Here is a 13,347-nt window from a genome sequence, read left to right as displayed (position 1 = left end):
CAATCCAAAGCTCACAACTGTATCCATGTACAAAATTTCAAATTGCATCTATATTTCAGTATGTTTCAGAAAAGAGTTAAACTGACTCTGGATTTAATTATACAAACATTGCATTTTCAAGTCTGGGCACAATGGAGGACCATATCATCATCGTATATCTACTGAATGTAGCTCAGACCACAAAGTCAGTGTTTTTAAAACAGTGGTACGTACCAAACTTCACTTAAACTATGAATTTCCAATGGTCACATGATAGATACTCCCATTTAAACACCACCAGAATTAAATGGGTGTCCATAATTGTATAAAATTCAAGTCTGTTCAACTCCAACTATACATGCTATATTATAAAAAATAAATTGTTCGTTTAATATGACAGTACTCACCACCCTAATAAATTCAAACATCTCTATTATAGCAGAGTTCATGAGATTATAGCGGGATCCATTGCTGAGAAATGCTTTGACCACAGGTTCAAACAAAAAGCTTTTCATTATATAGCGGTTGTAAAATTCATCCTTCAACCCAATTATCTTTCTTTTAAATCGAAGGGCACCTGAAACAGAGAAATGGTTGTTAAAAAGCCCAAAATTTTTAATTTTACATTTAAAAACAAAAAAGCTCTCTTCTAGCCCTAGCTACCCACCAAACCTGGTTGCTGGCTACCCCATCCAGCACGGACTGCTCTCGGCTCCAGTTGCTGAAACCCCCAGCTGCCCTACACCCCAATCAAACTTGCTCTCATCTCCAGCTAGGGTGTCATTCCTGGCCAAGCTGCCTGCCATGCTATTGCTCCAAGATCTACTGCTGTTGGTCCCACTCTGGCCATGCTCCCCAGGTGGGATCCCTGCCCCACTCCAGTTGCTGGCCTCCCTCCTGGCCCCAGCTGGACTCCTGGCCAGTCCTTGCTGATCCTCCAATTCCTGTTCAATAGGGATCTCTGGCCTCGGAACAATCCATGGTCCATCAGCATCATAGATGTTGCCAGACTAGAGAATCACAGTTTTTAGAGATTCAACGTGTATTAACAACAGCTCAATTAGTCACTCAACTTACCAATGATGTTCAGAAATTTTCCACCATTAGTATTGACAATTACATCAATTTTATTAACATGCTAGTGCAAAGCTCACTGATACTTAGTCCCAGGGATGCTCTCTCTCCAGAATGAACAGGTTGCACCTCTGAAATCTGGAATACTCTCCTCCGGCAATATCCCTCATCCAGCCCGACCACGGATGTTGCCAGACAAGTAGCAGCTGGTGCAGGCATTCACTTCAGGACTAGGAATCAGAGATCCCACCAGTCCTGTGGTAGCATGCAGGGGCTGGAGCCTCTGTCAGTCCTGCAGCAGTGTGCAGGGGCCAGGAGCTCCTGCCTGCCCCACAGCAGCAGGGTCCAGGAGACTGCCACGGGACTGGGAGCTGTTGCCCCCAGCTGCTCCATGACACCCAGGTGGCAGGGACTGGATAGATACCCATTGCAGCCTGGGCTGGGGAGAGAGGCCGCAGGCTGGAGCTGCAGCAGCCTGACTGCAGGGCTTTCTGCCTGCAGAAGCCCTACACCTCCCCTCATGCAGTAAATTATCTTGTCCAGGAGCAGTAGGGTCCTGAGCATGCCAGATAAGGGAGGTGCAACCTGTTCTGTCATTAGCACAACAAAAGTTTGTCCATACCAGTTTCCCAAACTTCACATAGTTGGGACCTGTTTTTAGTACCTTTTTTTGCAGCCCAAAAATATAAATGCATATTTAAAATATAGAAAATAAATTTCCACTGTTTATTTATTCACAATAATAATAGTACATAGCAATAATTTGTATATGTTCTAAGGACCGGTATTTCTTTCCAAGGACCAGTAGTGGGCCACGGACCACGCTTTGGGAAATGCTGGTCTATACTATGCATTAATCCACACCAGAGGGATGTTACATCTTGTGTGCACTAGAATGTCACATGCTAACCAGTGAATAAGAAACCTGCTTATGAGATGATCATTTTCTCCCGATGGTGCACATTAAGTTCTCTCGTGTGTTAACAATACTGCTTGAAAGGGGACTACATTAATGCACACTAGAGCACTGATAGTACATACCATCAAGGTCAAAAGAGGCCGATCAATGGGCAACACACTAGAATTTACGCCACTCTGGTGCAGACTAATGCCCTGTATCAGTTGCCCCCAAAGTGCTGACCTTGACCTATGTGCTATTATTACATTCTAATGCTAGCTCAAGCACAGCACGTGAACATGTGCCAACAGCTAAAGTCTTCAGTATTTTAAAAGTTTACATCATACAAAGAGGACCAGATGGCCAGTTAAAAATACTTTTGACTTTTTTTCTAAAGCAAATATTTAAAACCTACTGAGTATTCCATTTGCTAGTTTAATTAATACAGCCTCTTTCAATTTGATTTTGCTTCATCATTCCAGAGTAACATTCACAAATTACTATGAGAAATATTGATGTAATTATAAAGGTGACATTTCTATACAGAACTGGTAACTGTCATGTTTCTGTAAATGTTTTTTCAGTAAAATAAAAGCATGTATTAATCTTAACACAACTAATAGTTTATTCTCTATCGTTCAAACTTACATAATGCCAAGAACGCATGCTTTGAGGCCATGAGAACTAGTACTCTCCGTAAGATATCCTTGTTAATAATGTAGTTCTTGATGTGATACGTATGATGTTCTACGCAGAATGTTAGCAATTCCAATATTAATGCCAAGAGCTGGGCTGTCTGAAAATCATCTATAATCAGAAACCAAAATGTTAAAAAGAACTTGGATTTTAAAAATATTTAGGGCCTACTTTTCAGAAAGTGACTCCAAACTTGCAGATGCAATCAGATAATTAGATGCTAAAATGCCATTTTGCTCTCCTGACACTAGTGCAGGCTGCACCTCCCTGGTCTGGCACCCTCAGGGCCTCAGTGGTCATGAACAAAGTGTTTTGTTGGACAAGGGAAGGTTAATGCCCTGGCTGGCTCCTGCTGGCCCTATGACCATGGCCCCCCACTGCAACCAGTCCCCAACACTCCAGCCCCAGTCCTGTGCCTGCTGGGGGAAGCCAGCACTCTGGCTGTGGTGCTTTCCTGCTTCCCTCCCCATGGGCCTGACAGCAGTTTGCCCTCCTGTCCCAACTCTCTGGAGCAGCCGGACAAGGGATGTTGCTGGACCAGAGTGCGCCAGTTTTAGGAGGTGCAACCTGTATAGGTAAATAACTGAAAGCTACATATAGACCTTTAAAAACAAATATACAATCCCTGAGTAAATTGGTGTTTTCACCAAAAGCTTTATGAGAATTGCTGTACATACAAACATTCCTATACTGCAGATATAGCTTATATTAGCAAAAGGATGTTTTTGCCAGGATAGCTTATACCAGTTTGGTGAGCAAAATAAGCTATACTGGTAAAAACACTGATATACTCATATAACTGCATCTATACTAGGGTTTCTGCCTGTATAGAAATGATATACCAAAAGTCATATCCCTAACTGACACTACTGTAACAGAAAAGTTTCTAATGTGGACCTAGCTCAAAGTAATTTGTTAAAAGGCATATACGATTTAAAAAAAGATTTCTAGACTACAAACTAGCACTAGATCCAAGATGAAATTACCGAAGACCTACTATATAAGGTAAAGAGCATGAGAGGAATAGAAAGTTTAAACTCAGATTTCTTTGCTAGAAATACAAAAACTAACTTTGTTTTTCAAATTGTTGAGTTACAGGCTATTGTAATTGCACATGAGAGCCAAAGAAAAATAAAATGTAACTTCAAATTTTGTGGAAGCTGCTTTGACATTATATTTTATTTTTCTTTGCTGAATATATGCATTTTAAAAGTAGTAACTGTATAGCATACTTCCAATGTTTTCAACTGGCCCCGAGTGAACAGACTATCTTTTGAAATATTGCATTTTGATCATGCAGAGTTCCAGACACTCTTTGAGAGATATTCTATGTATTACATTTCATTCAATAGCTTTGGGAGTGACAGTCAACATTGACAGTAGTCTCACCTTTGCTAGGTTTCTCCTCTGTTGTATTGGCCAATAAGGGAGCTGTGAGAACATGCATACAATGTTTATAGAAGAAACCCAGGAATTCTGTCTTTTCAGTTTTCTAAAGGATAATATATATATAATTAATATTTTAATATGAAAGTAACATACATTACCAACAGCATTTTAACACACAAAATCTCCAACCATACTCAAATTTAAGAATGCGCTTACATTGGCAGTGGCCAGCATGTTTTCTGGATCAACCAAAGTACGAAGCAGACCCATGAGTTGAACTGCCCCTCCAAGTTCAGGATCTGTATCACAAATCATGTGTTCTATGATGAGGTTGATGAGCAAAATATCCTAACAGGAAAAAAATATACAAATGAAGAGACTATTTAAGAAAAACTAAAATTAAAATAGACAGTCAGGTCAATTTTGGCTTAAAATTGAAGTTTTTTTTTAAACAACAGATTTTAGGACAAAACTTAGAATTACCAGAAATAGATCCTTGAAATGTATTTTTAAATACTCCCATGAAAACCTACTTTAGTTTCATTACTAATACTCATACACTATACATCTTCCATGAGAATCTTTTAGAACAACTTAGAATGGTTGATAAATGAAGTTGGATAAAAACAGACAAGTCTGAACTCAAAACACACAAAAAAATAAGCAGCATAAACAGTGAGAAGGTACATGTTAAAATTCTTGAATTGAACTTACGATGTGCACAAGTGAATCTGTTTTCTGAAATTATGAGATTTATCCTGAACGTCCTTTCAAAAATATAATGCAAGGCCTTACTTCTGCAAACACACTGAACTCGTGAACTCAAGTGAGATTATTCACATGTGCAAAGTTACTCAAATACATAAATGTTCGCAGAATAGTAGTTCAGTAGTAAAATTTTCCATTTTTACATAATCCTAATGTGCTTGCATGCCCCACTACTAGGAAAAAGATGACTGCTCAGAAATTGAGATGTCTGTCAACAGGTTAAGGCCCTGATGCACATGCTTTACTTTTTTCCATGAGTGCACAGGTTGAATCTCTCCAATCCAACACCCTCTGGACCTCACTGTTGCTGCACAAGAGAATTTGCCAGACTATGGGAGGTCAATATCATCTAGCAGCATTACTAAACATCTCCACTGCTTAATGGGCTCTTAGAAGACATTTAGGGGGAAATTAGAGCTAAACAACATTACAAAAACAAAGTAACATTTTTTATTAGTTTTTCAAGTACAAAAGTAGCCTGTGGATTCATATTAAGACTGACAGCTATTGCAAGGGTTTATTACAAAAAAAACGAAAGTGAATTAAAAGTTTGAAATTTACACATAAGTTGACGCACTCTGATAAGCAACCTTGCATGATTGAAAAGTTACTTTTTTAAAAAAATTACCTCAATCCTGCAAGTATTTCACCACAGGCCTAACCCCCTATTGGATTGTTAAGGAACATAAGTGACTGTAGAACTGGGGTCCAAGAAGACAGTGTAAATGAGGAGATAGAGTCACTTTTCCACATATGCAAGAACAGATAAAACAGAGTCAGCTGTAGTTTATATAAATGCATTGTGATTAATAATATTCCAAATACTATCATGATGCACAGAAGAGTACCTTGCAACTAACTTTTTATTTAAAAAGGAACTAGAAAACTATTTCAAATACACATTTGTCAAATGCAATAGTAGGATTTGGTCACTGCTTAATATCAGAGACATAAATATAAACCATTTAAAAAAAAAAACTTCAGAGGACCTCCTACTTACATCATCATTCTGTTGAGCTTCCTGCATAACAAACTCTCGTACCATGGATGGATTGTACTCAACCAAATATGAGAAAATATCAGTAGCTGCACTTCGCACTTGTGTATCATCCATACCCTGGAAAGTCAAGTAAAGCCATTTAATTATCTTAAGAACAAAACTCCTTGTACTTGAAAGGCATGACATTTTTGAAATGAGCAGAAGTAATTTCAGAGGTCATAATACTGTTTGAATCATTAATTATTACAGTTGGACCTATCACTATCCCTGACAGTTTTTTTTAAAACCTATTTGCCCCATATCCATAAATGGCCCCCTCCAGAATTGATCTCACAATCCCAAGGTTTATGAGGACAATACTCTAACCACTGAGCTATTCCTACATAATACCTAAAGTTACTATAATTAAAGCGAGCTTCCCCTACTCCTAGTTTCACTGACAGATTTGTGCGTTCTCTCTTTTTCAGTTTCCCTGGTTAATAGCTTTGTTTTTGTTAGTAGTTTGAACAAAGAAACAACAGAAAAAAGGAATAAAGATTAGAAACTAATTGCAAATTTACAAAAACTGCTAGAGTGATTTAGTGACATAATACCTAAATTATTTTTTAAACTAGATTGAATTTCAAGGTGACACCATTCCTTTCGGACCAAATATATCACAAAAGTACTTTAGAAAGCCATGACACAGCAGTGTTCCTGTAACTACTTTTTAAATTATTACCTTTCCTGAAATGAAAAAAATACTGTTATGTCAAATATTTATGAAGAGTCATTGCAGAAAAATACATATTAACTTACTAGTATGACTTCTAGTGCTGGCAGTATACCCATATTAGATAATGTTTTGAAAAAAGCATCTCTGTTTTGAGGTTGTAATGTTTGAGAAAATGCACAGAATTCTTTAAGAAAATTTACCTGAAATGTAAAATAAAACATATTAGAGAATAACACAAATCAGACAGTGACAGTCACTTCATATGAATATTTACAAATGCTTACCAATTCCTGTCTTTTCTCCTCATCTGTGGCTTCATCTGTTAATTGTGCAAACAAGTCTGTCAGAAATTTCTCATCTTCCTGCAAAGAAAAAAAGAAAAAGATAATGCCATGGGTTTATTTGAAAATATTAAAACCATGACCTATAATATTAACTTGCCAAATCCATGCTTCCTGCATTTTACACTCCTGGGGGAATTCTAAGCCACTGTGCACGCACAGAATTTATGTACAAGGCAGAATTTTTTATTTTTTGTGCAGAAAACAACTCTGCCAGAGAAGTGCTGCAATTTCATTTTTGCCCACCAGAGGCTCCTGTGGTGCCAGTACAGCCAGCAGCATTCATTAGAGCACCCTGCCAATGGAGCCAGGGGAGCAGATATGAGAAGGGGCAGAGAATGGTACACATAGGGTGCAGGGTGTTGTCAGACTGGGCTTTAGAAGGTTTAATGGGGGATAAACTGGGTTCTGGGCTTGGGAACAAGCAGGGAGACAGCACTGAGCCAGGGTGTGAATGGGAGGGACAGGGCTGCAAGAGCACAAAAGGAAGGGGTTTGTTGCAGGGACACTCAGGGATGGGGGTAGATATGCCTGACCGAATGGGAGAGGCTAGTGGTCAGTCAGGGTCTGCATGGGAGAGAGGCTCCAGAATTCCCTAACAACTCCAATGTCACCCCCAAAAAGAAACCACTCTTACATACTCCTGACACCCACACCCAGGCTTACAGATTTTCTCCCAGGCTCCTTCATTATCTCCGATTCCCCTAAGACTTACTGCTCTGGAGAGAAGCAGGAAGTGTGTTTCTGTATTGTAGTTTCAATGGATTATTCTAAATAATTTGACTAGTCAGGAATCTATTTGTCAAAAAACCAAAAAAGACACCAGTCTTTTTTTTTTGGGTCTTACTACAGATATACTTAATGACAATTTGAAATACGTTACCAAAATAATTGAAACTGGAGTGATTATATTGTATTATTTTGATAAATAAAATATGCAGAATTTCGCAGAACTTTAAAATATTATGCACAGAATTTTTTTTTAAATGCAGAACCCCCCCCCCCCAAGAGTAATTTTAAAGGGATACACAATTGTACAGGGTACTTTAAGTGTCTACATCTTTCCACTTAATAGTGGAACTCACTGTGTACTCTTCCATGCTTTTGTTATATGCAATTCTCATTTCTAGACTAATTTTATTTTCTTTCCAAGTGTGGTGTATTTTATGTTGTCACCTGTCAGTCTCCTCCTTTTCCTGGTCTCTCTCCATCCTCATATCCTACCTTATATTTTCTGGTTATCACACCTATATTGTCTGCCCACTCTCCCACTCAGCAAATAAAACCATTCTTTAGGACTGTATCAGTGCTACAGTTTAAAAAAAACACAAAACAAAACCCTGATCCACTGCTCTCTCTTATACCATCTATTCATAAACAGGTCTGAAAAAATTCCCAAAAACCTTAACAATATAACTAGACCCAGCACCTTAAGAATGATCTGAGAAGAAAGGAAGATTCTGACATCAAGATATCGGGAAAGGGATAAGTGCTGAAAATCAAGTGAAAAAGTATTAGATCTTCAGTTCCACTGCTGTGCACAGGAGGTTGTAACGGCAGCAGTTAAGACTGATTAACATTCATGCTGATGAAGCTTAGTAAAGCTATAAACAACAGACACACTAGAGCCATTTGTCTTCAGGACTTAAGATAGCATTACATCAGTTCATCTTCCCAACAAGAATCAAAGTTTAATTCTAAGAGCTTAGAACTCTTAAAACAAAACAATCCTCAACCTCAATATAGCGACTGATGGCATTTGCCTACGAAAGTTTCCTATATGCCAGATATACAAGCAGTGTTTGAAAAAAAATCTACTCAACACGAAGTTAACATATATTTCAGACATTATTAATGCAACAGATGGACAAGAAATCCAAAACAAAAAACAGTGATAGAAACCCAAATCTCTCTGAAAGTGTCCTATATAAAGTCTACCATTTGTCAATTCTTTGTCTTAGATCTTGCTAACCACCTTTTCACAACAAAAGAAGTCAAAGAAGCTCGGCAATCCTCCAAACTAAGTTATAGCTGATGAGACAAATATTTAGTAGTACCTTGAAGCTGAAGCTCCAGATTGCAACTGAGGTCATATCCAAGAAAATCAAGTACGGGGTCTACAAGTTAGTTTACTTTAGGACAGATGAATCAAACTCATTACCCACAGGCCATTCATCTACAGCCTTAACTGTTAGTGGGAATGAGTGGGTGTATACCACATCTTTTTCATCTCATTTAGGATCCCTGGAAATGAGCATAACTGATGCTGCAGCAGGATTTTAGAAATACCAGAAAAAATGGAAATTTCAGCATTTAACTATACCAGGGTGAGAAACCTTTCCTGGGTTTGGGGTCACTCACCCATAGCCAAAATCAGTCAGGAGCCACACAAGAAATAAGCAAAAATACCTCAAAACACACAAAACCCCCACCCAAACAAACACCCCCCACCCCCAACTCTCACTGATGTGGTCCCTGATTGTCAGGGGGACAGAGCTATGGGGTTAGGGTGCAAGGGTGGGTACAGGAGCAATCTGGGTGGGAGTGGGGTGCAGGAGTGGGCTTGGGGTGGGGTCTGGGCAGGAGGGGTGTACAGAAGCAGGCTGCAGGAGGGTCTGGAGTGCAGGGTCTGGAAGTGAGAGGTCAGGGTGGGGGTGACATCTAGGAGAGGGGGGCAGGAGCAGGATGGGAAGGACAGCTGGATGGTGGGGTTTAAGAGCGCTCCAGCGGTGTGGGATCTGAATGACGGGGATGCACATGTTCACCCACCCTAAGACATACATGGCTCTAGGCCCCCTCCCTCTGCTCCCAGACATCACCCTCCGCTGCTCTGTTTGGCTGGAATTTGGGCCAATCAGAACAGCAGTATAAAGCTTCCACGCAGCACTGCCAAGGCTGCTGCTACTCTCACCACTCCCAGCTGGGGGAAGAGCAGTAAGCAGCAGAGGAGCCTGGTGCCACTTCCTGCCCCCAGACCTCTCCCGCAGAGCCCTCAGTCTGGATCCAAACTCATCTTACCTGATCCAGCCTGCAAGGCTCAGAGGTCTGAATATTTCCACCCTGCCACAGGCCATACGCTAGGTAGGGGAGCCCCGAGCCTCAGGGTCCAGATCCAGACCATGGGTTGGGGGGGGGAGGGTGGTTCCCCATCCCTGACCTATACCATCAAAGCCACGTATAGTTCAATTCAATGTGAGTCGAGCAACATTAAACCTTTGATGGAGGTTCAATATAAATATAATAAAATACATCTTCCCAGTCATAGAGAACCAAGAGGCATCAGACACCAATGGGCATTGAGCCATGGTTGGATGATGATGATGGAGAACCAAGTATAATTCCATAAAAAAGCTAGATTAACAAAACATTAAATTGATGGATTAAAAGCACTCAAAAGCCAGGAAGGGTAAAACATTCATGAGTGCCTAAGTGACTTAAAAGCCTAGATATCATTTTCATTGAAAGTTGACCAACTTTAGGGTCTGAAATCACTTTTGAAAATAGGATGTGGGGCTAATTCAGAGGCATTTTTGAAAATTTTACCAGAAATACTAAAACTTGCATATATATATATATATATATATATATTATATCCATAGCACTATAATCCTTTGTGTATGCATTCCATTATAGCTCTCTGTCACTGCATACTATAGCTATTTTAGTATGAGGGTAATTGAACAAAATCAGCTCACCAGTGCTCTTAGGTGGCCTAGACAATCTCTCAGAAGCTTGAGGTGGTAAGTCTCTCATATAAGCAGGGTCCAACTGACCACCACAGCGTGCATCACGAAAGTATTTTCCTCATGTCAGATTGGTAGAGACATGGAGGAGAGGCGGGGCAGTTTGCTTTCTTTTTCGGAATGGTGCATGGATAGGTTTATTACAGTGGTTCTTAAATGTGGGGTGCAAGACAGGCCAGATTTTTTTAAGAAGGTAAATCACTGAGAAAACAAATTAAGCACAGGCACGTAAGTACAACTACATTATGTCATCAAACCTATGTATTTTTTAACACCGTATATTACAGTAATCAAAAAATGTATAAAATTTATTTTCAAGTTTTTAAGCTAACTGTAGGGAAATTCTCTTGCTACAAAATACAGTGTACTGCCACATTGCGAGGTATTTCTTGACACATGCGCAGATGATGTAGTAACACAGCAGCTCTGTTTGAATTCAGTTAGCTGTTAACTATTAGCCATCAGTTAAGCATGCCATATGGAAGAAACGCAAATGGAATTACAACTATGTTCATTATGGTTTCACTTGTATGACAGAGCAGGATGGAACTCAATGACTGCAATCTGTACAGTGCAGCTCATTATTTTCAAACGCCAATCTCAAATGATTGAAGCTGAACCATGAGGACGTTTGGTTGTGTGCCATCCTATCAAGTTGCATATGTGTGCGCCAAGGAAAAGAAGCCCCATACAACAGCCGAGGAATCAGAGAAACCCTGTGCATTGGAAATGGCAAAAAAATAGCACTGGGACCAGATGCACAAAAGAAGATTCAGCAGGTTCCCTTGTCAAATGACATGATTCGTTCTAGAATTTATGAGATGAGCCAAGATATCTTGCAGCAAGTTATAGAAGATATCAAAGCTAGTCCTCTTACAGTAGGTATTCAGCTTGACACATCAACTGATGTCGATGGCCTCAGTCGGCTGCTGGCGTTTGTACGGTATGTAGAGAAGAAAAATCTCAGAAGAATGCTTGTTCTGTGAACCACTGAAATTAACTACGAAAGGAATAACACGTTCAGTTTTGTCAAAGACTTCTTTTGATACATAATACTTGACATGTGTGGATCAATTTGCACCAATGGTGCCCCTGCCATGCTAGGAAAAAATTCAGGATTCGTCGCCCAAGTAAAGAAAGAAGTATCTCGTATCATGATTACACATCGTATGTTGCATTGTCATGCACTTGATGCAAAGACTTAGCCTACTGTAGTGAGCGCAGTAAACTTCAATCAGGGGGATGTGCTCTAAACCATCACATCTTCCGTGCTTTTTGTGAAGAAATTTGGTGCCAAGCACAGTGTCTTTTTCCATACAGAAGTGAAGTGCCTTTCCCATGGCCGAATGCTCACTCGTATTTTTGAAATGCACGAAGAAATAAGCCAGTTTCTTTGTAACCAAAGCAGTAATTTAGTTGATCACTGCAAAAACAGAGGTCTTCCTTGGACTAGCACGCATGGCAGAGGTATTCACACACCTAAATGAACTCAACACATCTATGCAAGGAACTGGGATGAACACAGTAACAGCCAGAGAGAAGTTATCTGCTTGTATTCGGAAACTTCCAGTTTGAATAAAGCATGTTGAGAAAAGAATTTTCACTAACTTTCCTTTGCTTGAAGAAACAGTTGTTTTGGAGAATGACAGAATGACCACACAACTGAAGTGACAAAGCATTTGCAACAGTTGAGTGACTCTTTCCAAGGATATTTTTCCACTGGAGATCTTGATGTGGCAAAGAAATGGATACTGGATCCTTTTCTTTTTAACCTGGATTCCATCAGTGATAGTGATCTGATGAAAGACGATCACGTTGAATTATGAGCCAATGGACTAATCCAAATGGAGATGGAGACAATGAAGCTTGAGAATTGCTGGTGTGCTCAACTAGCACTGTTTCCACAACTGGCGAAGACAGTGCTGAAGATCCTTGTGCCATTTGTGACTACATACTTGTGAGAGATAGGATTTGCATCACTCTTACACATCAAAACTAAGTCCAGAAACCGCTTAAATGTGAGCGATGACATGCAGCTATTGCAAAAAAAAAAAAAAAAAGTTCGTTGGTTCTAAAACATCATTGAACAAAAGCAACAGCAGATGAATCACTGAGGCGGTTAATTTAAAAACAGTGTGTGATTTTTCATGTACTCTTAATATTACTGTGAAATCAAAAAATATAACTCTCATTTTATAGTTATGATATATCTTAGGTTTAAAGAACTGACCTCAACGATTTTTGATAAGGGGGTGCGAGAACATATTGCGAGAACCAAAGGGGTATCGGCTACATTAAAGGTTAAGAACCACTGATCTACGATGTAGTCAGGGGCATTTTTAAAAGTCATAGGTAAGTTATGTGCAATACACAAAAATACATGTCCAGTGATCTACCCATGACATACTATAAATATACCCAACTACACATTGGGCTACTGCTGTGGGGTGGGAGAGTGCAGAGATCAGGTGCTGCCAGATCACTGACTCCTCTGGACACCCTGGCCATTGCTTGGGTAGTCCATCCAGGGCCCACTGGCTTGGGGCCACTTGAGCAGTCCCGGGACTGCTCCAACACTAGACTGGTGCAGCTGGCCCTGAGGCTACTTGAGAGAGGTCACCTGCATCTGACATGTGATTCAGGAAAACATCCCCATTTAGGACAACAGTGAAATGCATGTTAAAATTCTACAGGCATGTACTTAAAGTTCCACCCCTGCTCTGGTGCTTTTCTGAATTGGGGCT

General features: G+C 39.9%; 1 protein-coding gene across 2 annotated transcripts in view; it reads right to left on the bottom strand.

The window, feature by feature from the left end:
* PPP4R3A (protein phosphatase 4 regulatory subunit 3A) overlaps positions 1–13,347 on the bottom strand; it is a 73,922-nt gene that overhangs the window by 12,502 nt on the left and 48,073 nt on the right. For both annotated transcript variants that reach the window (XM_074996628.1, XM_074996629.1), the window contains 7 exons: positions 6,804–6,881; positions 6,603–6,719; positions 5,805–5,921; positions 4,253–4,384; positions 4,037–4,139; positions 2,600–2,758; positions 387–556 (listed from right to left, as the gene is read on the bottom strand). In XM_074996628.1, the coding sequence (XP_074852729.1) occupies positions 387–556; positions 2,600–2,758; positions 4,037–4,139; positions 4,253–4,384; positions 5,805–5,921; positions 6,603–6,719; positions 6,804–6,881 (876 nt within the window). The remainder of the gene's footprint in view (positions 1–386; positions 557–2,599; positions 2,759–4,036; positions 4,140–4,252; positions 4,385–5,804; positions 5,922–6,602; positions 6,720–6,803; positions 6,882–13,347) is intronic.

The sequence above is a fragment of the Carettochelys insculpta genome, chromosome 6, assembly GCF_033958435.1.
Source record: "Carettochelys insculpta isolate YL-2023 chromosome 6, ASM3395843v1, whole genome shotgun sequence".
Taxonomy (NCBI): Eukaryota; Metazoa; Chordata; order Testudines; family Carettochelyidae; genus Carettochelys; species Carettochelys insculpta.
The sequence above is the reverse complement of the archived record's forward strand: the minus strand, read 5'-3'. Positions and strand labels throughout refer to the sequence as shown.